General features: G+C 48.7%; 7 protein-coding genes across 7 annotated transcripts; 4 read left to right on the top strand and 3 right to left on the bottom strand.

The window, feature by feature from the left end:
• Positions 1-522: 522 nt before the first annotated feature.
• On the bottom strand, positions 523-3321 carry BP5553_01200 (uncharacterized protein; the record flags this gene model as incomplete). Its single annotated transcript, XM_032009823.1, has 6 exons — positions 523-803; positions 914-1194; positions 1255-1565; positions 1994-2124; positions 2530-3127; positions 3199-3321. 6 exons carry the CDS (start codon positions 3319-3321, stop codon positions 523-525), a joined length of 1725 nt encoding a protein of 574 aa, XP_031873877.1.
• Positions 3322-5913: 2592 nt separating this feature from the next.
• On the top strand, positions 5914-7179 carry BP5553_01199 (uncharacterized protein; the record flags this gene model as incomplete). Its single annotated transcript, XM_032009822.1, has 2 exons — positions 5914-6048; positions 6112-7179. The coding sequence occupies 2 exons, from the start codon at positions 5914-5916 to the stop codon at positions 7177-7179; spliced, it is 1203 nt and encodes a 400-aa protein (XP_031873876.1).
• A 691-nt stretch (positions 7180-7870) lies between these two features.
• Positions 7871-9132, bottom strand: BP5553_01198 (Integral membrane protein; the record flags this gene model as incomplete). The annotated part of the gene is made up of 4 exons (XM_032009821.1): positions 7871-8244; positions 8298-8359; positions 8415-8532; positions 8589-9132. 4 exons carry the CDS (start codon positions 9130-9132, stop codon positions 7871-7873), a joined length of 1098 nt encoding a protein of 365 aa, XP_031873875.1.
• Positions 9133-10394: 1262 nt separating this feature from the next.
• Positions 10395-12308, top strand: BP5553_01197 (GMC oxidoreductase; the record flags this gene model as incomplete). The annotated part of the gene is made up of 2 exons (XM_032009820.1): positions 10395-10496; positions 10587-12308. The coding sequence occupies 2 exons, from the start codon at positions 10395-10397 to the stop codon at positions 12306-12308; spliced, it is 1824 nt and encodes a 607-aa protein (XP_031873874.1).
• Positions 12309-12814: 506 nt separating this feature from the next.
• On the top strand, positions 12815-15332 carry BP5553_01196 (uncharacterized protein; the record flags this gene model as incomplete). Its single annotated transcript, XM_032009819.1, has 4 exons — positions 12815-13203; positions 13277-13304; positions 13367-13840; positions 14097-15332. The coding sequence occupies 4 exons, from the start codon at positions 12815-12817 to the stop codon at positions 15330-15332; spliced, it is 2127 nt and encodes a 708-aa protein (XP_031873873.1).
• Positions 15333-16314: 982 nt separating this feature from the next.
• Positions 16315-20919, bottom strand: BP5553_01195 (Uncharacterized protein; the record flags this gene model as incomplete). Its single annotated transcript, XM_032009818.1, has 4 exons — positions 16315-17888; positions 17957-18956; positions 19241-20286; positions 20637-20919. 4 exons carry the CDS (start codon positions 20917-20919, stop codon positions 16315-16317), a joined length of 3903 nt encoding a protein of 1300 aa, XP_031873872.1.
• A 912-nt stretch (positions 20920-21831) lies between these two features.
• On the top strand, positions 21832-24271 carry BP5553_01194 (Transmembrane amino acid transporter; the record flags this gene model as incomplete). Its single annotated transcript, XM_032009817.1, has 2 exons — positions 21832-24045; positions 24095-24271. 2 exons carry the CDS (start codon positions 21832-21834, stop codon positions 24269-24271), a joined length of 2391 nt encoding a protein of 796 aa, XP_031873871.1.
• Between the last annotated feature and the right edge of the window lie 727 nt (positions 24272-24998).

Genomic DNA, 24998 nt, shown 5'->3' with positions numbered 1-24998 from the left:
GCAGCAATGCGTCGGCGACTCAGGTGCGGCTGCGATGCATAGAAGCGAACAATGTGAGTGAGGTGATGAGGAACTGAATTGAATTGAATTACTCTGAAAGGCGGGTGGAGTGGGGGAACTGGCCAACTTATGCTGGATTCGTCGGCAGAGGAATCGCTGATGGCTGTGAGACATTGATGCGTTGTCACCGTCGCTAATATTAACCGGCTTATCAGCTTGCGAGCAAATGCGGGCCTTCTGGCCGGTGCAGAGCCTTGGTTGGAAACTGGAGCGCCATTGCCAAGCCAGCAGCGAGCAATAATGTGATGCATCGGCGCAGTTGCAGACCAAACCAGGCAAGTCGCGAATCAGGAGCGCAAGAAGTGTGCTTCTTCCGCTGCTGTCGCGCGATTTCAGGATCCGGCTTGCTGCCTGCATGCCCTTGAACTCCACGTCAACGCGTTGCTTACGCCGAGTAGGAACGTGATGCCGAAGAGGCCCTCTGCACGGTCGAATTGGCCCAGTTGATTGACGGTTGTCAACTCAACCGGCCAAAGAAAATGCTGCATTGAGCTGCGGGTTGGCGAGCATCCAACGACCAGCTGCGGCCGCATCGGAGTCGTCACTGGGAACCTCTTCCTTGGATATCACGTTTTCGCATTTTCGCACTCGAAACCCGGCGGCTCGACTTCCATTTCCCCTACCAGATGAGATTTGTTTAGCAAATCGACAGCAGTTCCTATCCTGTCGTCGCCCGAAAGTTTCCCTTGGGGGCTTAAGGTTAACATTGCTCTGTAGAACTGAGATACGATTGAGCGACTGCACTACTATCCCAAGGTTTCAGCCGTGACCGCCCCGCAGGAGATCGAGCACCAGGAATGGCATTAACAGGTTGCTTTTTCGACGTAATGCATTAGGAGAGTGTGGCCGGTACCGTGAACGATTGGAAAGGGCTTCAAGGAAGCAAGGCGAGCTGCATCGATCACGCTGGTGTCATGATGGGGTATTCTCCAATTGAGAGCCTCCCGCCCCGCGCTCTCCAAAGGCAGGCTGAGTTCTGCTTGCTTTCGAGAGGTAGAGCTGGAGGTGACATCCGCGTCACGAAAATAAGTTGCAGAACAATTTGACTCTTTGCCACGAAGCACCGACACCTTGTAGAGTTCAACGACACGACAAACCAAGCAGCTAATAGCACAGTCGGCAGCAGTATAGGTGCTGGTCGAGGAATGGGCTGAAGCGTCTTGATTCGATGATCGATGATCGATCAATTATTACCTTATCAACCAATCCTCGCTCGCCTGATGAGGAATGCTGAGGGAGAGGAGAGGCCTGCAAAGGACGACCCCTCCCCATGGTGGGGGAAGGGCATCACGGCAGGCTGCACAGCAGACGGAGGCGCGCGTCTCTATCGTCTCAGAAATAAAGCGGTGTAAGGTTACGACGACACGAAAGACGTTGAACAGTAGCACAGCACAGCTGTTCTTTTCGTCCACCGTCTGGGGATCAATGGTGGTGGTGATGGTGATGACGATGGCGATGGTTGGTGAGAGTGGAGTAGGAATCAAACGGAAGTGTGTGGGCTCGTACTGAACCCTTAGTAATTAGTAAAGCCTCAGGCCGGGGCGGGCCGAGAACCATATTTCCCAGCGCCTGGCTCGGCCCGCACTTCAATACCTTAGGTAATCCTCAGTGACGCAACAAATTCGGATACACGTGACCCTGAACCAGCTGCGCGACTTCATCGCTCCTTCCGTTCCCCACCAAGAGCCTGTCAAACATAGGGCTTTTTGGCGTACTGTACCAAGCAAGAGAATCTACCAAAATGAAGGCCTTACCCCACCTTCAGCTCTTCTGCGTCTCGTCAGAGTCGTCACAGCCCCAGTCCCGATAGCGTTGATCGTGATCCAGGGTTGATGACACACATGATGGAGCGCTCCAGCACATCATCCCGACGACTACTCGGTCACGGCTCGTCAATGTCACCAGGGAACTTTTTCATCACATCGGCGCATACCGGAAGATACAGGGTAAGCGTATCAGGGCTCTCACCCAAGCTCTTGTGGCTTGCCTTCCTCCCCGTCGAATACGCCAAGACCTGTTCGCTTCTCGTGAATATATTATCGGTTTCGGAAACTCCACTCAACGCTGCTTCATATATTAATCAGATCACATTTACTTGAGTTACATAAGATAGCTTTAGCTGGTTCTAAATACAAGACACGGTATAAGGAAGTAAACCCGGGATAGCACGAGAATACCCTCAAAGGAGTTCTAAGTGGTTACATTGGGACATGGTCTAGTGACGAGTTATCCCTAACTGGCCTGCGCGGGAATCGCGGTTGGTACGAGAATCAATGCTGGTATGTTATATTTTTGTTTGGGTTCAAGATACCACCTTTCGCTTTGATAATTTCACGCCCTGTGCGGCAGGGAGCCAATTGAATAGACGTCGTCTTTGCGAGTATTAAAATATCGGCGTTCCTCGAAGTTTTGGAACTGTTCATTGGAAGCATTTTATCTTGTCGTTAGTTACCAGCGCCTTCTCCTTACCCCATTTCTCTCTGATCCTGGACATCCCTCCTGTCTCCCTCTTAACGTTCCTGTTAAACCATTGCTTAACTCTGTCGTCTTGGCAGCCATCCAACACATCATCCCTCAACGTAAGGTCTCCATATAAGTAGCTAATAACCCAACCACACAGAGTCCCTTGCCAGTCTTTCTGCTTACACGTGATGTCATCTTCAAGGATAACTTTGATCATGCTCTCTAGCAACATAACCACATTAGGGAAGTAGAGGTTACCGTCGGCATAAAATGGTGGCTGTGATGGGCCGGCATGCGTCGAGTTAGATATAGTCGGTGAAATCGGGTCTTCTGGAATGCTCAAGTGAATATAACTCGCGGGAAGAACAACGGTCCGCACTTGGCACTTCTCCTCATTAGGATACTGGAATCGTATCGAGTTTGCATCGAGCTTCGCATAGGCAGGCCGGACGCCCGCATGAATGCGGTTGTATATCTCATCGTCCTTGCGAGTGGATGGGTCTATACTGGAGCTAAAGGGCCAGTTCTGACGTTCAAAGCCTGCACCGGCGAGTTTCTTTGCCGCCAGATCCATCTGGTCATCGTCAATGCCAAGCATGTAGCTCTAAGACCACGGGTTAGCAGAGGGCTCCAGGGTACAATGCCAGAGATAAAGGGGAATTGAATATAACTCACACTGTGCACTGCTGGGACGCCAAGATAAGCCACTGCAATTTCGCCCCAAACCACCAGTTTGATGCGCTGGAGCAGATGTGCAACGAAATCTAAATGTGCCAGCTCGGAGGCCTGTTCGGCCATTGATAATTTGCAGATAGTAAAGCTTTTGGGCTGGATTCTTTTAATATGACACCAGAGTCTTCCTCTTTTGCTAATTGCAGAGCGCTGGCGGATTGTGTGTACTCCGTATAGGGGGAAGAATGTCAGATGTAGGGCGGTGGGGCTCATCCTAGGTTCCTCCTTAGTGCACACCGTTTGGTTAGCTCAAAAATCACAGTCTTAGCAGGAATAGCGGTAGACAATAGGTCATAGAATGGATATTGAACTAGTATGGTACGAAGTAGTTTGGGCTGGTGTGGTCGTAATATAGACCACGGCTTTGGACAAGGACCTACCGTAGAGCTCAAAGGGCTGGAGACCAAGTGCATACCTCCGTACGAGTACGATGTACGGGTGCTAAGATTCCGTGCTACGTAGTTCTCAGGCACCGGGTATCTACCAGCCCAGTCGCGCCTTCAAGTCCTTGCTCCGTAGATAATCAATCATAACTGCGAAAATCTATTCGCCCCTCCAGCGCGCAGCGACATTGCCCAACACCATAAAATGCGCCTATTCGCCTGGCAAAGCTTCAAAATTCCCTCTGGCGACTCTGTTAATGGTCACCGATAAGATATTAGACTTCTAGGCACCAGTACTCCCGTTACCCGCTCGTAGTCGCCCTCATCCGGCCCCTTCTACCAACAAGGCTTACGTGCTCTTATCCTCGATTCTTGATATGAGAGCAGTACCTCCAGCGCGTCTACCACAGGGCGGCTAGTTTGAAACGTATTTCCTATCTATAGGACCTTTTAGTTGATTTGCCACCTTCCCAGGCCATCGGGCGGCTTCGTCTGCCCACCTTAATCAATCGCAGCATGTTCTATATTCAAGGCCAATAGGCTCTTCGAACGTTCTCGTCGAATCGATACACCATTTAGCTCGTTGGTGTCTATTTCTCCTTCCGTTCCATATCCTAGTTTCATGCCCTTTTAGTGCTACGTTAATCTATCAATGAGATGTTTATATCTTGCACATTTTGCAGTGCACTACAACACTAGTAATGGTCTGTAAAGCTACGATCACCCTACTACAATGGTCTAAATATTTCCTTCTTCAGCTTAGCAAGGTTATCAAATCTTCATTGCTTCTTACTTCCCTGAAGCCGCAAATTCTACACGTTCCCGGCGCAAGCATCATTATAGCTCACGCTCCAATATCAGCCCACCACCACTAGCGTTAACTATATCATAGTTACGGCATCATCTAGTTTACATAGCGTCCCTTCTCAAAAAGAGTTGGAGATAGCAATTCTGCTCTGGCATGGGCTTTGGTCACTCTCAATATCAAATACGGCATCATATGCGGCGAGCGCCGTCTTTATCCTTGCGCACCAGTTTGGACTTGAACCACGCCAGACAGTGGACGTCGATCTCATTGTTCAACCAACCAACCCCACGGCAGCGGAAACGATCTCTGAGCGGCTTTGCAGGGGTCCGAGCTGCTCTCAGCACATATAAGACCATTTACAGCGTCAAAACTGCTCAGATCATCGCGATACTTCTGCCACAGCAGATTCATGCTGACATTGAGTGTTTTGATCACCAAGTGTGGCCGCAAAGACGAGAATACTATGATTCAACTGTTGAGATGTCAATAGGCGGACAGAAAACACCCCACCTAAACCCTATTTGTCGGTTCTACTTTTATTGGCAGGGGCTGCCAGACGAGGGGATACTCTTTCTATACAATCTGGATAGTCGGCGCATAGTACTATGCCCTGTAGGAGAGTAACTTCAGAATCATATCTGGGTAATGGCCGTTAGTGTCTAATCCAGTGGGTTGGCACCAAACCGCCAAAGGATGCGCCATACTCCAACCTCAGTATAATATGGCCCTGTCCCTTCACTTCTTACTCACACAACTTGATTTAACATCATGGCACAAGTGACTTTGTAGGCCGGCTACAGCTCTTCGGCCCGCAGTTTACTTCAACCAATAGGATGAAGATATTGCTTGAAAGTCTTTGGTTGCATAGCTAGTCACTGCTAGCGCAGAGATACATGCTGCTATTGATGGAATATTACATGCTTCAACAAAATCCTAGAGCGGGGCGTGGTTCAAAACAGAAAACATCCAGCAGGACGCGCCAGTACGACCATTGAGTGATAACCATATCAGAGACGGATGCGATTCTGTCTAGGGACCTAGGGTCCCCACACGCCTCCCCAGTTGGCTTGGTGACAGATAGCCGGCTAGTGGAATGATGTAGTGCAGTAAGGCTGGAGGACAAACAGGCATTGCATAGTTTTGGAGCTTCTGGGTGATATTGATGGTTGCAGGAAGAAAGAAAAGAATTTCAGAGTTGTTAATGTCGCATTGCTCCTACGGAATATTTGTTTGTCCTTGGTGGAAGTCCAATCCTGTTTGTTGCTTTACGAGGCTCAGGCATAAAAAAAGACCACACCGCAATGGCCACCGACCTCCAGTACCTATTTAACGCGCCGAAGTTGATGCTAGGCAAGATGTGCTGCGACACATTTGCCCGTTTGCGTCAACTCTTCCAAAATTTCGTTTGCTTGGGCGTGTTTATCTGGGAAGGCAATAAAGCTGGGTTCACCTCCTCCCCACCCAAAGATGCCAAGCTCAATCGTACCTGGCCTAGCAGCCATCGTCTTCGCAATGTTCTTCCAAGCGTCAAGGAAGAAGATTGCGCTATTGCCTGGTAGGGCTAGGGCAGTAGCATCTTCCCTTCGTCAATTACCCAAACCCGTATGTATACCCACCTACGTTCTAGTATTTATATGCGTGGAATATCTAATGTTTTGCTCCTAGGATGCTCTTCAACCACGCAGCGTTCTGGTTGAAGCACATTACAATCACCCCTTATCACTCAAAGAGTCCGAAATCTTGGCCCGGTTGCAGTCAAACCAACAACTTCTGATCAAGGAGGCTCCAGATTTAGTGGCTAGAATCTCGGGGGCAATTTCGAAAGACCTTGATAAGCATGATTTTAGAGATGGTTTGAAGATCACAAATGATCTAGACCATTTCCAGAAAGTCGAAATGCACAGATACGCAACAGAGAGCAGGCTCCAGCGCCTAGAGAGCAGCAACCAGCGCCTAGAGCTGGCCGCTGACAATGCGTTCAAGCAGGAAGTAGCGATGAATAGAGCGGAGTTATACAAGGCGATCGGTATAATCCAAGCTCAGTTAAGGGCTAGGGGCTGGGGAAAGAAAGATCAGTCAAATGCCTCGATTCCGCCATACAAAGCTCAATCCCAGACACAACTGTCCCAAACCCAACTGGAAGCCCAGCCTACTGCCTCGATTCCACCAGACGAAGCTCAACCCCAGACCCAGCTTGAAGCCCAGGCTTTCGCTATCAGAAACCGGATTGCACATGCCTTGCAACTGACGCCATGCCTTCTTCTCGTCAGCGAAGAGCCAGCTTTGGAATTGGTTTTCAACGCTTTGTTTGGTCTCTCGTCTATCGAAGGCAAGGATCTATCCCAATTCGACAACACTAGGAGTTTTCATGTAGATAGAATTCTATCGCTACATGCACAGCTATGGAAGTCCGGACTCGCTAGCGCATTTATCAGCCCATATCAGCAATGGTTGGAGGCAATGCGGTCGCTTCAGCCCAAGCACAATCCACGCCAGACCGAACCCGCACTCGTCTCTTTCGTGGAAGGGCTTGCGACGGAAGTTTGTGAAAAAGCTGATGCAGACTTCAAATCGGCGACTATACAAAGGCTCGAAAATCCGGCGACGATGAAGAAGATGTTGCGCCAAATCAGATCAAAAGGCTTTGTTGACCCATATTGCTGGGACAAGATAGTGTCGGGCTGGGAGGATAGGGGGCTTTGGCAGAAAGTCGTGGTTGAATGGAAGTTGTGATATTGAGGGCAGTAGAGGTAATACGAGCAGTGCTGGCCAGTAATAGGTACATCGTGCACCATTAGGTCCACGGCTATTAGGATACAATTTAAACCTCTCCACTTCTGGTCAGCTTTTATTTACCCCTCCCAGTTCGCGCGACTTGAATATCTCAATTTCAGTCAGATATTCGCGCGACGTGAATATCTCAATTTCAGTCAGCCATTCGTGGAATGTGAATACCTCAATTTCAATCAGATATTTGCGCGATATCGGATTTTGTTGAGGTTCGGCACTGCCGAATCTTAGGGCTTTTATAGAGTTTTTAGAAGTATACCCACTGTGGCAAATATAACCCACTTTTACCTGTATATAAGAGGACTTCTCCTCCACCTCTATTACTGGAATGAATCAACTCGTTCTATCGTTTCCAAGGTATCCAAATCCTTGACAGATTTACATGTGGGTAATAGCCGTTGGGCCTTATAATACTGGCGAGAAGAGTTTTGCACCAAATTCGCTCAAGATTGCGCCATACTACTGTCTAGAATTTTGTATAACCTCTAGAGAAGGGTCAACCACCAGCGTATAATAATATTGGCAAAAGGAGGTTTGCACCAGAGTCTTCTAATATTGCGCTATACTCAACTCTAGCAACAGCCCCTAACTAAATAAGGTGGTTTATAATACGGGTAGATCAAAGTGAATATTTCTAATTCCCATTCGCCTTAGCGCTTGCGCCCCTAAGTACTGCATCCTCCTCGGACATCCAGAATTCTGTCTTCTTCCGGATGCCCGCGACCATGGGGATGTCACTATTAGAGCTCCTACTCTCGGACGGCCGCCTATTCCCAGCTTCGATCACAGTGGGAACCACCTCGAAATTATCGCCACGGAGTTTGCCGTGATTGGCACCGGAGCGGGAATGAGGAAAATGGTATGGAGAGCTGTACTGGGAGTTGTCGGGACATTTGCTCTTATCGCCGAAGAAGTAGACATATATAGAGTGGGAGAGGGCGACGTTTGCAGCAATGATTCCGAGGAAGAGTTCGAGGTTAGACCAAATTCCGGCGATACAGTATGCCCCTGAGATCATGTTACTTTTTGCAAGATGAAATGGTTGTTATGGAATTACTTACAGCTAAGGTCACTAGTCTGGATTCCAAGAGATGCTGCTCGAGCGATACCAAAGCCGGTTGCCCTAGGATCGAGTCAATAACCAGAGTTAAGAGCAAAACGGATTGGGGAATGCTTACAGGAGTCCCAAACCCATCAGGCCAGACACGGAGAGCTTGGTACGTAGTGGGATCCTGACCTTCCACACGACAAAGGGCGGAAGCAGTGACAGGAAGAGATCTGTTAACACAGAATATCCTGTGGACGCTTCGAGTTAGCTGAAATCGTTGAACGGTCCGGATAGTTCAAGTTACCAATGGTAGCATATATGCAATAGATGCGGATGTTGGTTGGCCAGCACTTAGCTGAACTGCCTCGCCAGAACCCGGCTGGTCTACACTCAGCCAACAAGATAATGACGACTCCAAAATTGGTAATCAGCACTCCAGCCATGACCGTATATACCAAGATCTTTAGGGGCTTGGTATTCTTGATACGAAGGATCAGGAGGCAAATGGAGACCTTCAAAAACGCAACGGAGGCGAACAGGAAGATTTGGCCGTACCACCCGTACTTGTTGATCATCATATAATTTTGGTCACTCAGGTAGACCCGGTGCTTGCCGTTCCCGTGCTGGGCCTGTTTGATTTCGAATCCCAGTCTTGTAGCGGCACAAGCAACACAAAGCAGCATCGTAGCATCGTCCCATCCGAAGATTCGGTTCTTGCACCTAACAAATATTCGGAGCGCTGTCGAGATAACAGTTAAGACCATCAGAATTCCAGATATCCACATGAGGATAGGGCCGACATCCTGTTGGGGAGGCAGTCCATTATCGCGGTGGGCAAGCCCAGACATGTACTGCGGCAAACTTTAATCTGGCGCCTCTATGAGAGTTGATCGATACTCGAGCGATGCCCAAGCTAGTTCTTGCTGGCTCCTCAAAGTGTATTAACTGTGAATAGACAAGTGTCAATAGTGGAAACTTAAAACCAAAAGCGGGGAATGCTGGCTAAGGGAAGTCTTAATATCTCGTCCTCAAATCGATATTGTTTCGCCTGTATTTTGTATAGCCGGGTTCCTAGTCTTATAAGAGGAACATATAATCGGAGTCTGCAAGTTCATACCTGCTCACCCAGCTGCAAATACCCCCATGTTTCAGGCTTTCAGCAGAGCACTTCTCAAGGCTTTACAGGGCCAAGGGTTGTCTTCTAACGAGTAGTCCACTCACATATCGAAGCAGAACACAGGGGTTGATTCTACAGCACCACGGAGAGAACCCATTATTTCGGCTCGGGGACGAATGCTCCCGCCCTACTGTGCCGCATTATGAGAACAATAAAACCTCTTGGTAAAGAAACAGGGGCCTACAATTGGATTCTCGAAGTTCTCCCGCCGCCTGGCATTCGGTGAACAATCACAGGAATCTCCACGGTTCTATTTACCAGCGCTGATATTGTCTTGGTTTGTACGTAGTAGTGTTAGGAGTCCTCCGCAAGGTGCAGGTTTGCAAGGACGAGGTTGGAAATGTTTTGAACATGACCCGGCAGTGTCCAGACGTAGAAACGTCCACAGCATGACTTACTGGGGTATAGGTGCAGGTTTGCAAGGACGAGGTTAAGGTTTTAAAGTTATCCCTACGTCAATTCTATCAGACGCTCTGAAAGATCCACAAGGGCACTTGCCCCCACACCTACTAAGCCCATAGTTTAGGTAGTGAAGCTGGTAGGGCTATTATTGACTTATCATAGCTGGAAGACTTGCTGCGAATAATAAAAAGCAAAGTTTATTGACAGGTCTGTGCACAATACCAGCAGCGGATCTTCCTGCGGCGCAACAATATCATGAGAACATATCCATGCTCCCCATGGCTTGGTAAGTCAGCATACTACGTACATCGCTTACGAAGGTATTCGTAAGGTACCGGTAGGTAGGCAGGGTCAACGTACGGAGGGAGTAATTTGGAAGCAATTTAGTTTAGACAAATGCTATCCATGTAGCTATTTCCCGCCGCCATTTTGCACGGGCTAAGAAATGAAAACATTCAGCCGCCAGGCCTTAAATCCTTCGATGCGAATCTCTCTGGCTACCCTTTCTGCATTGTCACCCAAACAGCCATAATGTTCGCTGTCAATACGTTGTTGCTGGCCCTTTCTCTCTACGCCGCTGGGTGTGATGCGGCTCCGACGCAGGAGGCCCATTCGAGCAAAGGGTATGATTATGTATGCCAATTTCCAGTATTTCTGTATCCGTTCCTCGATTTCAATGCCAGATCTTCACTTGAACATAGGAACTAACCAAAGTCAATATAGATCGTCGTTGGAGGCGGTACCGCTGGACTGGCTCTGTCTACCAGACTAAGTCAGGGTCTCCGGGATTCTAGCATTCTAGTCATCGAGGCGGGACCAGCTGCCCTCGATGAACTCGGAATCAATGTCCCCGGGAAGAAGGGCTCGACCCTCGGGACCAAGTACGACTGGAATTTCACCACAACACCCCAAGAGAGTGTCAAGAACAGAGTCTTCGCACAGAACAGAGGCAAAGTCCTAGGGGGGTCATCCGCCATTAACCTCTTAACGTACGACAGAGCCTCCGAGCACGAGTATGACGCCTTTGAACAGGTGGGCAATCCAGGGTGGAACTGGACCACCTTCTTAGAGATGATGAAGAGATCGGAGAACTTCACCAGCAAGAACACTGAGTGGTATGGCGATGCTGGGGTCAACACCAATGGCCCCATCCACGGTACCATCAATCGCATCATTCCGACCCACCAGGACGGGTGGATTCCAACTATGAACAGACTTGGTATTGAAACCAATAAGGAGTATCTCGGCGGCAACCTCCTAGGGGTTTCGTACTCGCCCAACAGCATTGACCCAACGCACTACAACCGGTCCTACAGCGCCAATTCTTATCTTCCGCTTGCTGGCCCACAGCTCACGGTCATGACAGAGAAGATAGTAGCCAAAGTCAATATGAAGGAGGATGGCTGTGGATATCGGGCCAGTGGTGTGACGTTGACGGATGGAACTTTTATCGCTGCTCGTCGAGAAGTCATCCTCTCCGCCGGTTCCTTCCAGAGCCCTGGTCTCCTCGAACATTCCGGCATTGGGAACAGAGCCATCCTGGCGAAAGCCGGCGTCGAGCAACTCATTGATCTTCCTGGTGTGGGCGAAAACCTCCAGGATCACATCCGCATCCAGAGCACGTATCAGGTCAAGAAAAACTACACCTCTATCGATATTCTTAGATACAACCCTGAGTACGCTGCAGAGCAACTCCAACTTTGGGTTGATGGCAAACTTTCCCTCTATGATTATGCCGGCAGCGGGTACAGTTTCATGACCTGGAAGCAAGCCATTGGCAATGACTCGGAACTTCTTGCCCTCGCTCAAGCTGTGGTTGGCACCTCGACGAATCCTGCGTTAAAGAAGAAGCTAGAGTGGATGTCCGACCCAACCATTCCTCAACTCGAGGTCATTATGAGCGACGGATACACTGGGGTGAAGGGCTATCCGGCGCCAGGCACCCCATTGTACGGCGAAGGGTTCTTCTCTCTCATCGCAGCCATCATGCACCCTCTCAGCCATGGCAGCGTACACATCAACTCCTCTGATCCTCTTGCCAAACCCATCATTGACCCCAACTACCTCAGTAACGAGCATGATCTCCAGGCGGCTATCGCGGCCATCAAGAAGTGCCGCCAAATTGCCCTGACGCCGCCATTAAGAGACGTGTGGGTATCTGAGTACGAGCCAGGTCTGAACAACGTCAACACCGACCAAGAGTGGAAAGACTTCGTTCTCAACACCACTCTCACTATCTACCACCCAGTGGGGACCTGCGCTATGCTCCCAAGAGGAGACGGCGGCGTCGTTGATCCAAAGCTAAGGGTTTATGGCACCAACAACCTTCGAGTCGTAGATGCCAGCATCATGCCAGTCCTTATGTCGGCGCATATGCAGACGGCTGTGTACGGGGTCGCAGAAATGGCTGCGGAAATCATCATCAACGATGCGAGGGGGCATTAAGGACCTCGTTGACAGGGCGAGTTCCCCGGTTCCAAATCTAATGCGGCGGATGGCCAGGCGTTTCAACTGTACGTGTAGTAAAGAACTTTGTACGTACTCCGTACAAGGCCACATGACTTGATTGACATGGTCGGCGGGAAATACTTGTGGGATTCTCGCGAATCTTTAATTAGTAATATAATGGTCTAATCGAGGATTCCTATCGTGAATCGGCCACCTTGTTCCCCAAGCTCCGGTAGACGTGATATTTCTCTTAAAAAACATCTGGAATGACGATATTAATTGCCTGCCTCAAGTACTTACCTGAGGTACCTAGGACCAGCAAGCCATGCGTCCAGCTAGAGATTAGTCTTAGTCAGCAACACTATCCCTAGTCATGATTACCCTCGCTCAAACGGACAATTTCAGAACGTCAATCACCTTACGAAGAGCTGGCTAAAGGCCGGTGGCGCTGATCCAAACACTCTACTATGATCGGATCCTGTTCTATCTTAGATTCTTGAATAATGGATTCCACAACGCTGGCGGCAAATGCTCCGACAATCAAAATCAAGAGATATTCATGCGTACTCTGCAGCCAACGCAAGGTCAAATGTGATCGTAAGGATCCGTGTCTCAATTGTGTGAGGGCTGGAGCCGAATGTATCCCAAGCAATCCAGCACCGCCCCGGCGCCGCAAACGAACCGTGGAAGTGGGTTTGCATGAGAGACTACAACGATGCGAGGATCTCTTGAAAACCTATGGACTTAGCATCGATGGTGAAAATGCTGGAGAGAATCAGGACCGCAACCAAATAAATGCTGTGCCTTCTGAAAACATACCACCTGCGCCTGCGCCTGAGACTACCCATGGAACGATGATATCGAAGCCGGGAATGACGAGATTCGTTGACAGGTAAGCATAAAATTCCCATTATCGACCTCATCGGCCCATTTGCTTCCTCTACTAAAAGTGTTAATCTGAGTAGCCATTTGTGGTCCACCCTATTAGACGAGGTTCGACTCCTTCCCGGCCTTGAAACATTCCTCAAGTTCTATCAATCTAATATATCCGATAGCTCCGAGAATCCAAAGATATACTTCAACAAGATCCCACCTGGGAAGATGATGAATCCGATACATCTGATACCTCTGCCACCGATGGAAGCAGCCTTCTCTTCTCATCAAATTTTAGACCTCCTAAACTCACCCAGTTACACCCTCCACCGATACAGATCCTTCGCCTCTGGCAGATTTTTATCGAGAACGTAAACCCTGTGTTAAAAATAGTCCATACCCCAACTCTGCAAGTCCAAATACTTGAAGCATCTGGGAATGTTGCTACTATCCCCAAGGGCCTTGAAGCTCTTCTTTTTGCAATTTACACCCTCGCAATCGTATCGCTCAGTGACGATAATTGTTTGAAGACGATGGGCGAGTCTAGGGAAACCCTCATGAGGCGATATTCCACTGCCGCTGAACAGGCTCTGGTTAGATTTGGCGCATTGCAATCCTCCGACCTGGTTGCGCTTCAAGCATTGACGCTCTTTCTGGTGAGAATGCCTAGTTTGTCATATCTTCTTTTGAGTTCATTTTTCCACATCATTATCAAAGGAATAAGGCAGTCATCCCTCAATATGAAATACTGTTCTTTCCAGCCTCCCCATTTTTAACCAGTAATCCTAAGCACCGCTATAATCTCCACTCTATCACTCAGCAAAAGGCATCTGCAACCCCGAAGCGTCATTCAGTAATCCTTTCTACTTGCTTCATCCCACTGCTATAAACTCCTCTAACGCCTTTGATTAGGTCGGGACTCGTTCAGACCGCAATCCTCAAGCATTTTGGATATTATGTGGCGTGGCCATTAGAATGGCGCAAAGGATGGGGGTACATCGTGATGGTGCTCTTGTAACGCCAAAGCTGCCGCCATTTGAGACTGAGATGCGGCGAAGGGTATGGTGGCATGTGATGACGATCGATTTTATCAGTGGGATACACGCCGGTGCGGGCCCTTCATTGTTAGAAAACTCCTGGGACACAAGGCTTCCGGGGAACTTCAACGACGGCGACTTGTATCCTGATATGAGAGAACTGCCCCTCGAACATACAGGCGCGACAGAGATGATATATGTTTTAATGACATATCACATGTGCCAGGCTTTTGCGGAAGCTCGGTATCTATTCGGTTCTCCCGATCAACGTGCTGTTTCTCTGTCAGAGGCGGACAAGTGGTTTGATGAACTCGAGACTCGGATAAGGAACAAATTTCTTCAATACTGCGATTTATCTAATCCGCTCCACCTCTGCTCTGAAGCTGCTGCTATCTCGATTATTGCCTCTAAACGACTTTATGCTCACCATCCGCGGAATTGTCCCGCCGAGAAAACCAGCCAAGAACGGCAGGCTCAGATGACCACGCTCTTCGAGAACAGTATGAGCGTGTTGCGCTATTTCTGTGCCTTCCATTCAGTAAGGAATGTGAATCAATTTCAATGGCATATCAAACGGCACTTCCAATACGATATTTTTGTTTTTCTGCTGAGCGATTTGCGGCATAGGACCTTAGGACCCGAGTCTAATCAAGGCTGGCAAATGGTTCAAGATATATACAAGTGCTACCCGGAGCTATTATCCTCTAAAACAAATGAGCTCCACCTTGCTGTTGGCGAACTGACCCTGAAAGCCTGGGGAGCTCGGGAGCTCAACCTTCGCACTACGAATCAGTTTGTAGAAACGCCGGACTTTATCCTTGATCTTCGTTCTCAGAGATCACGCCAGTCTGCAAAAACCGGCGATAAGATTCCCAACCTTACAAATATATCTTATCCAGCCGGCCCTGACCAAAATGTTGAGCATATCCGAAATAACACAACAGGAACTGGCTCCGGACTTCCTTGGGGGTTTATCGACTATGACCCGTCGATGCCTATAGATCGCGTCGTTTCTATGGACATGGCCCCGATGGATTGGGAGTACTGGGACAACCTCTTCAGGGAGTACGATCTCCAGGCTGGTGATGCCACCAGAGGATATTTGGGCTAGTTTGGTGTTTTGGTGCGGTGAGGAATTTGTCCCTGCTCGGACTTCGTGAGCCTATCGCCTCGGAACTCGAAGGATCTCATACAAACTCCTTGGAAAGTGAAAAATTGGTCTTGAAGTAGTGGCGACCAAAGGACGGAGAATATGATATCAAACATTTTCAAAATGCGGACTAGGAGCAATTGCGACTATCCTGCATAATTCGGAACCGGATGGCATCCACAAAAGGTTGCATAATTATATTAATTTTACCACCCCTCCGGTTTTCAATTCGATTAGTGTCTGTTTCTCACGAGAGACTTAGTACGACATATTAGTTCCTTGTATTCCAACACCTCCCGACACTAGACGTTCTCTCTACCCCATAATCTCGAGAACCTCGCCAATTTAGATCATTAGAAATAACGGATATAGTCTCGTATTTCTTGCATTTTATGCATTATAAGTTTGGCGACGAAATACCTTCGGCATCTTGGAGAGGGAATGCTGGGTATGGGTATTATTACCAGGGGCCTACCAAAACTATTATTGTCGGGGACACCGAATTGGCAACTAAAGAAAGCTTACTTTATCTCTACTCCATACGCTCAGAAGATTATAAGGCCCTATAATGTCCTCGTTTATGTAAATGGTTTAGGAAATCCAAAATGTTTGAACAGCTCGATTCGATTAACGCACTTAGAATATTGTGTTAAGAGCTACATTATGATTTATCAAACCCCTCGAATCGTCCTAAGGCTACGTTATTTATTAGGGCCCTATGTCCTAACCAAGGCGCCATACATTAGTTTGTGGGCACGCCGACAAACTGTCCCCTGTTACAACAACATCTCCAAGTAACCTTCAAAGAGACTGGACATCATTATTTCGCAAGATATAGTCAGCTATATTCAAGAATTTTATATAAATAAGGTCTCCACGACCTGCATGTCATTCCAAAGCCAATTTGTCTCCTCTCTTTTATCCCCCTAGGGATGTAATTCTCTCACAGGCTCATCGTCACAGTCATGTTATTACTATGAACCATCAAAATTGGCGGTAACTCCTTGCAAAGGAGTTCTAAATCTGCCAAATAATCTGCGCTCTGTTCCTCGCTCTGACTGGTCCCCTCAGTGGGGCCAGGTAACGTCGTGAATACCACCGCCGTATCACGACTCTCTTGTCTCATCAACTCATTCAGAATCAAATGTTGCGCCCGACACGGTAAGTCGTTGAAGCTAATGGGCAGCGCCTGTGTGGAATATGGAGATCCTTGACTGGATGGGGAGTCGTCATTTTCAGCGACGAAGAACTCGGTGTCTGGTGGCGCGACCGCGGAGTTGGAACGGTGGGCGGAGGGCGGATTCTGGCCGCGTCTTGGAGGAGATGGAGTGTAGGTGAACATTATGCTACGGCCAGGGCCGTCATCGCTCGAGACTCTGGTTATTGGGACTGGTTTGCTGGAGAATTTGGGGGTTGAAGAATGGCGAGAGAGCGCTGGACGTTGGGGGGCAAGAAATTGAATATGGCTGCTTGATGATGGCGCCTCGGGCTTTATGGGGCTTTTAAGAGCCAATCCATGCTGAGAGCTTGGTCTGCTTGCAGAGGGTGAGGCTTCGGATTCTGGCTTTAGCGATGCTTTGAAATTGGGGTGTGAACCCAACCCTTGGCTCGAATCCATCTCAGATAGCAAGTCTGGGGACAACACAGAGGGGATGCTGCTTGTGGAGACGGTGGTAGTTGGTTGCGTCAATAAGGACCTTTTTCGAGATTTAGACGGCATTCTAGTCTCTGTTTCACTACCTGGCTTCTTTGAAAGCCGTGGGCCCCTTATACTGTCACCGTGACTCTTCCTTCGGGCGGTAAGCTTACTTTCATTCGGAGGAGAATCAGTCTCCGACTCAAACTCATCTATGTCTCCTTCGCTTGCAATGCTCTCTGGCCGCCTGCTTGAGCCCTCGTCCTCGGGACTACTGTCATCACTAGAATCAACCTCTGAATCTTCACTCCCGCTTCCATGGCTCGCATGCTGGCTCCCAACATTCTGTGAAAGTTGAGATGTCCGCATGCCGAGGTTGACGCCTAATTTTGATAGGCGCTGCATAGTTAGCCTCCTTTTTCGTTTTCTTAAAGACTTCCGAAGCCCGAGAAATCGCTGCGTCATGTCCTCCTGGGGGCCTTGTTGAGAAGTTGCTTCTGGCCACCGAGGCCCAGTGGCGAAGATACTAGCAATATCTGCGAGATCTTGTGTCGTAGAGTTTCCTCCACGTTTACCGCGCATGCTCTGCAGTTCATCCCACCATTCTTGACCTTTCAAAGCTTCATCAACTCTCTCTTCATGCTCCTTGCCAGGATTTGTCCCATTGACGACGACCTCGTAAGTGGGTAATTTTCCGGATGCGAGCCAAAATACGACCACCTCGGCCTCGATTCGTAATTTCTCGAGGAGTGATTTAACTCGTCCTTGCTCTTCCTGAACGTCAGATTCATATTCTACAAATACGGCAACTCGAAGTTTATAGGCTGCCTTCCATGAAGGAACGGTGTTCAATATCGCTCCAAGTTGCAAAATCAACGTATCTAGAACGAACAATTAGTCACAGTGCAAGCATATATAAACGTGCTCGGAACTAGGGGATAAAGCTCACATGTGTCAAAATTTGTAGTGAGAACACTTTCCTTATCATCACCCTCCCCAGCAATCTCCGCAGACATTTGAATCGGCCAAAGGTCAATATATTTCTTAGCGCCTTCCCGTTTCTTGTCAGGGAACTCTAGATTTTGAAAGCCTTTCGCAATAGCCACGTTAATCTGCAGACGCCATAGAAGGTCTTCCAGAACAGTGACATAACTTGTCACGCTCATCATTCCTTCTGGCTTGCACGAATCGGTCGGTAAAACTTCCTCCATATTTCCACCCTTACTCTCGCGACGATGCCGTTTCCTCAGTTGCTGGGCTTCCGGGGTATCTTGTGTATCCTTCGGTATCTCGGAGACATCAATGAGTGGCTGGCTTCTCCTTAAGTCGTCCAGATTATACATGCCCATTACTACAATATTCGGACGCATTCCTCCAAGCCCGGCAGACATGAGAATATTTCGAGAGCCCCACTCAATTTGTGGCGAAATTGAAATATTGACGAACGCCTTTATTTTTGAGAAGTCGATGTACTTTGTCCAAGCTGCTTGCTGACGGCGAGCCTCGGGAACTGAGCCACCAAAGTCGTCCGTAACAATTACGTGGCCTAGAATGTAAAGCCCGCCTTTCTTCATCGAGTTGCAGAATTGGATTAGTCGATATTGTCGACGGGGGTCATTAACGAAGAGTAGGATCTGCGGGCGCCAAAATTTGACGTGTTCTTGCTTCAGTCGAAGCAAGTACTTTCGAACTTGGTGATAGATAAGGCTTTGTGACACATCGCCCCAGCTCTTTGGAGGGCCAGTGTAATGAATGATCATGAAAATGATGATAAGTATTCCAACGCAAACAGTGGCATACACCCCGTCCACGAAGAACATAGCAGCTCCTGAACATATGGCTCCGGCAAAAGCCGTTTGCCAATTGAAGAAATGGAAGGATGGCCGGAAGTTTGGCGCGGAACTGATTTTCAATAGAAAGCAAGCCAAGTTCATTACAAGGAATGTCATCTATAAATATTAGCTTTGGACAAGATTAAAACTACGAAACTCCGCATTTATTAGATCAAGGCGTTTGGTATCCCAGATTTGGCTTGGGCAGGCCATATTGCCAGAACACCAAGATCTCACCAATTCTGGTTACGTCTATTTCCAATCTCAGGTGGGACACTCATGATTGAATGGAATAGTGATTAACCCCACATCTACCATTAACACTGAGTGCTCCTCCGACCCAATAAATGCGGCGCCGTGCTTCTTTGAGCAGGAGAGGATCTGAAGAAAATAATACGTACCAGGTAGGCCATTGTGACAAATGAGGCAATCTGGTTGAGATCGCAGAGCATGGTGATCTGGACCACGAAATAGGTAATAAAAATAGCATAGGTCGGTTCATCCCCTTGCTTCGTGCCCTGTCCAAATATTGAGAGGCCAGGGAGGAGTTGGTCCCTGGCTAAAGCCTGTAAAAGCTTCGATGAGCTAATTACGCCCATCAAAGTGGAAAAGAATGATGTTGCAAGTTCTCCAGCGAGGATCACAGCTCCGGACATATTGATATCCTGGATGACGTTGGCATTCCTGAGAAGGGATGATCTCGTTGTTGTCGCAGCCATAGCGAAAATGACGAGGGTATACAAGACAAAAGTGGTACCCAAGCCATAGAGTGTTCCTTTTGGAATCGCTTTACTAGGGTGTTTGAGATCGCCGGACATACTGGCACCAGCAAATATCCCCGAAGCTGCTGGGAACAACACCCCAAATAAATCCTGGAAATTCTCTACTCCATCAAGATGACTTCCTGCCGCGCCTTTTGTGAGTTGGGGTTTTAGATTGCTTAGAAATGTGTCCAAGCTCAGTCCAGTGTACTGGATACCCCATTTCCGACTTTCGAATGGTGGCATGACGAGGGCCGAGAGCGGAATGCTTAAAGTAGAGATTAAAAGGATGACTAGCAAGCCCTTACCGGCACGAGCGAAGATAGCTGAGCCGAGAAGGCATATGATTATGCATAACGCCAATACGCTGGATGACCAAAGGTATAGGTACCATTGGCTTTCGGGAAGAACGTTTGACCAATTGCCCGAGATTGAGCCAAAGTTTAATTTGATGCAGTTGATCAAGCCGACCGCATTCATGCCTGTGTTGAAGACAAGCCCCATATAGAAGACAACCCCAATTGACCCTCCAAATTCGGGTCCTAGTGATCTTGAAATGAGATAATAAGCTCCCCCGCCTCGGACCGTTCCATTAGAAGCTATTGCTGATAAGGAGAAGGTAGTGGTGAGGCTGACGGCGTATGAAGCAATTAGCATGCCCATCATCCCAAGAACACCTGCTTGGCCTAAAATTGGGTTAGATATAATCCATTTGAAAACGAGGTTACGTGACCACTCAGCTCGAGTGGGCGACTAAGAGCGGTTAGATCATAGAGGACATGAAGCTGCTTAACTTCCGAATAGGTTCAGACCTTTTAATCGGGAAGAAAAATTGGGGCAGAGTTCTGTTGGCCTCTATCGACAAGCCCTCGCGGTCGCCCATTGCAGCCGAGTGGTTTAACCGCCTCATTTCCTAAGGTTGGGTAACATTGATGGAACAAACCTAATAAAAATCCGAATCTCAAAAACATAAGAATACTGAGTACATTCAGGCAGGTTGGAATATACACGCCTGACAACGTTCCTAATTTCTCACTGACCCCAGCAGGGCGGAGACCACGTGCCGATGATCTGGACACCGCAGGATCCCCATTTGCCCGCTTTGCTTCCGCCGCATTGTGAGCCTGAATATCTGCGGAATTTTGTTCCATATTTGAGGAGTCGAATATCTGTGGCTCGCTGACGGATCCACTCAGCACACTCGGTAAGTCACCCTGGGTGCCTCCATCATCTCCGGGTGGTTGTAGGCTTAGGTTTGCAAAAGCTCGCTCTTCGGCAACCATCGAAGGATTTCTCCTAGGTTCATGTGGACCAGCCATGTGTCTGGATCCTCAGATCCGGCGACAAGATTAAGCAGCTAGAGTTTTGCGGCGTCGTTGCATTAAACCACCCCTTCCCTCTTCAATTCGGTCTCTCGCTCACAACTGTACGGGACTGGAAACTGGGACTGCGTTTCGAATTTGTGGAATATGCTCGATTCGGTCCAGTATTCGGGGTCTCTATCCACAATCATCACATGCCTATCAAGAAGTGGAAGTGGTCGGCCCAGAAGGTTATATCGAGGTTGTCGACTGCGGCCAGCCAAGCGACATGTGTTGAAAGGGTTGGTCCCCTAGCAGGTACAGCTCTGCCGTCGTCATAAAGAGATATTCGGAGCCTTAACTGCAATCCTGTAAGTTTCGTCTTCTCAGACAGCGCGTTGTGATGGTGGAAGTTTGGGGAATAGGGCGCAAAGATTCGAGGAGACGATCGTCTACGGTACTATACCGAAAGTAGGTACACGGAACTTGGTGTGCAAGCACAATGTTTATACTCGAAACCAGGGACTGACCACAACGTCACCGCGTGGGGGCACGTGGGGGCACCGGCGGGCGGGCACCAGCGACGCCGAGGTCCGCTGCTACGTCACGTGTGCCCCGACTTTGTGCATGTCTCTGAGTACGACGAGGATTGTCAACCCGTGATGCTTGATAGGCAAGCTGGGATGAGCATGATAACACTTCCACACCGTCTCTGCGCATGATCCCAACTCCAGCTGATTCATATATTACTAGTCTCTTGCTCAGTATGCTACAACATTTATTTTGCATATTGACCGAGTTTGTTCCTCCTTCCCCCCGCCGTGCAGAATTCAGTTGGCTTACGCTCCCTCTAGCAGCAAACGATACTAAGATAAGACCTCGACGTCTGTCATACACCGGCAATCTAGCTCAAGAGCAACGCAAACGATCATGCCGGCTCCCATAGATGGCCCATCTACTTCCCGACCTCTGCCAGTTCCGATAGCTTCCCCCCCAAGCTCGAACAGAGGTCGCCCGTTGGCCAGCTCTGTCCCGCGGGCAGCGTCAACAGCTCGATTGGCTTCTCCAGTCCCTTCGCACGACACCACTGGCACACCGCAGGTGCCTCACATACCTACATCAAGTCAAACAGGAACCGGAGCACAGCCATCTGGCAGGCTAACCCCCCTCGCGGGTGCTGCCCCCCAGGCCTCATTGCCAGGGCCAGGCGTGTCAGCGCTGGCCGCCGCATTGTCGGCTTCCTTTGGCCATTCGCCGCCTAATTTTGGCACTCCTCCACTCCGACCATTATCCCCAGGAACTGCGGGTCAGCAAATACCTCAACCGTCAGCCCCGCAGAGCAATTATGGGTCATTTGATGGAAAGGGACGATCCATACAAGGGGCTCAAGGGTGGGCTTGCCCAAGCACCTTTGAAGACCCCGAGATAGTGAAAAGGCATCTCGTACAGCAATCAGAGAAAGCACAAGGAGGAGATGACGCGCTAGATAGTATTTTTGGAGGGCCATCGATGTCCGTTCGAGGTAGCTCACCTGCCGGGAAAGCGAAACAAGCACTCGACTCTGTGGCTCCTGGGCTCGACGATGACGAGTTCTCAAGTCTACAACTACAAGGAGGAGATGTTACAAGGCCTATATATAAGTGGACGGAGGGGGCACAGGCACGAGCGAATGGTAGACCTCAGAGAAGCATGAGCTTCAACCTCTCCCGACCGCATCCTGAAGACGAGACTCTCAATATAGACTCGATAAAGATACCTGGTGGATTCCGCAGGAATTTTCTCCGTCGAGCGGCCCACAGCCCGGCCCCGGAGAGTGAAGACGATGTTGAAGGTAGTGCTAGCGCAGTTTCACGACCAAGAGCTAGTCCGAAATTGCTTACAAACAGCTTTATCGAATTCTTGACCATATATGGCCATTTCGCTGGTGAAGAGTTGGAAGAGGATGACGAGGTACTCGGACCTGATGAATACTTCTCCTCAGATGCCTTGGAATATGGTGCGGAAGACGACGGCAGTGATGAGGACAGAGAGCCTATGGAGGATAGTGCACTTTTGACTCCGGGCCGGAGGAAAAGGAAACGGAAGGATCGTCATGTCGCCGGCACCAATGGACCTGTCGGGGCCACATTATTGCTGCTCAAGTCCTTTGTTGGCACCGGTGTGCTATTCTTGCCGAAGGCTTTCCTGAACGGTGGCATGCTCTTCAGTAACCTCGTACTGATATTCGTGGCCGGACTGAGCTATTACTGTTTCGTCTTGCTTGTCAACACTCGACTAAAGGTTGACGGGTCCTTCGGGGATATTGGCGGCATCCTGTATGGCAAATGGATGAGAGACCTTATCCTCTTTTCCATTGTGATAAGTCAGATCGGCTTCGTAGCGGCCTACATTGTTTTCACTTCCGAGAATCTTCAGGCGTTTATCCTAGCCGTCTCTGACTGCAAAACGCATATCGGCGTCCAATGGCTAATATTGATGCAAATGACAATCTTTCTGCCATTTTCATTGCTTCGAGATATCAGCAAGCTCGGGTTTACGGCATTGATCGCCGACGTCTTTATCCTCATCGGCTTAGCATACCTTTACTACTATGATATTCTCACGATTGTGGCACAGAATGGAGTTGCTGACATTGTCAATTTCAACCCGAAAGATTGGACCTTGTTTATCGGAACCGCCATCTTTACATTCGAGGGTATTGGCCTGATCATCCCAATCCAGGAGTCGATGAAAGACCAGAAGAAATTTCCCCGAGTTCTCGGGTTTGTGATGATCATCATTTCGGTGGTTTTTGTCTCTATGGGAGCACTCTCCTATGCGGCATACGGCTCTGCTACTGAGACTGTTGTCATCCTCAACCTACCCCAAGATTCGAAGCTTGTCAATGCCGTGCAACTGCTCTACTCAGTTGCCATCCTCCTCTCCACCCCACTTCAAATCTTCCCCGCAATAAGGATTACTGAGAATGAGCTCTTCACCCGAAGCGGAAAATACAATCCGTACATCAAATGGCAGAAAAACGTCTTCCGATTCTTTGTCGTGATGTTATGCGCTGCCATTGCTTGGGTTGGGGCCGACGATCTTGACAAGTTCGTGTCAATTGTGGGCAGCTTCGCCTGCATACCACTCGTATACATTTATCCAGTAGGTCTACCGATATTTTGCGTGCTTACTTTTACTAATCGCTCCTTAGCCGATGCTCCACATGCGCAGCGTGGCCAAGACCAATTTCCGCAAAGCAGCAGATGTCTTGCTTTGTGTTTTTGGCTTTATTGTTATGGGCTATACCACTTCGCTGACACTTGCTAGCTGGGCGAGTGGAGACCAGGAACCTGGGCTGCCTAGTTATTGTGATAAAAAGGGTCTGTGAGGGTTATAAGGAGATATAGGTTCGCGCGTTTACATTGGTTTGGTTCCCTTTTGCATAAACTGCTTTTCGTTGCATAGCTTGCGCTACTGGCATTGATTTCTTTCTTGCAAATCCCCTGGGCGTCATTATGGTGTAGGGTATCTAGGTAGTGTAGAATGGTCCGTTCGCTTCTCGTTGAATCATGCTGTTTGGATCACGTTTATTATTTGTTTTCAGCATAAGATGGATTTAGAAGTAGGAATACTAAGGTGCCGCAGAGATATGAATAGACGCTATACATATCCATCATATGCGGCAACGCAAACTCTTCTTATATTGTACTGTATATCGCAAGTCGTGTATCTCCTTTGGATGAAGATCATTCCTCACAGAAATATATATCACTTCCAGAACAAACCTAGTGACTTTCTCGCCCAATTCTCCATCTCACCACACTCATGTACATGTACTCTCAAAAATGAACCCCGAAAACCAAACTCCCAATACACAGTGCTATCATATTAACGAGGATGATATTCGATGGACCAAGGATATCGGAATGCGCAGCGCCGAGACTTTTCCCCGTAAGTATATCTCCAATCGGCCCTGACACAGCGTAGGTTGGGGATGCAAAGCCGAAATTTCCACTATGTGAGGAAGCCATGTTGTTAGCTCGATTATCTTGGTCAAGATACAGGATATAGTGGAAATGAAACTGGGAAAGGGAAAATGAAGCGCTCACGTACAT

This window comes from Venustampulla echinocandica (genome assembly GCF_003357145.1).
Source record: "Venustampulla echinocandica strain BP 5553 chromosome Unknown scaffold_0, whole genome shotgun sequence".
NCBI lineage: Eukaryota > Fungi > Ascomycota > Leotiomycetes > Helotiales > Pleuroascaceae > Venustampulla > Venustampulla echinocandica.
This window is presented reverse-complemented; position numbering and strand designations above follow the sequence as displayed.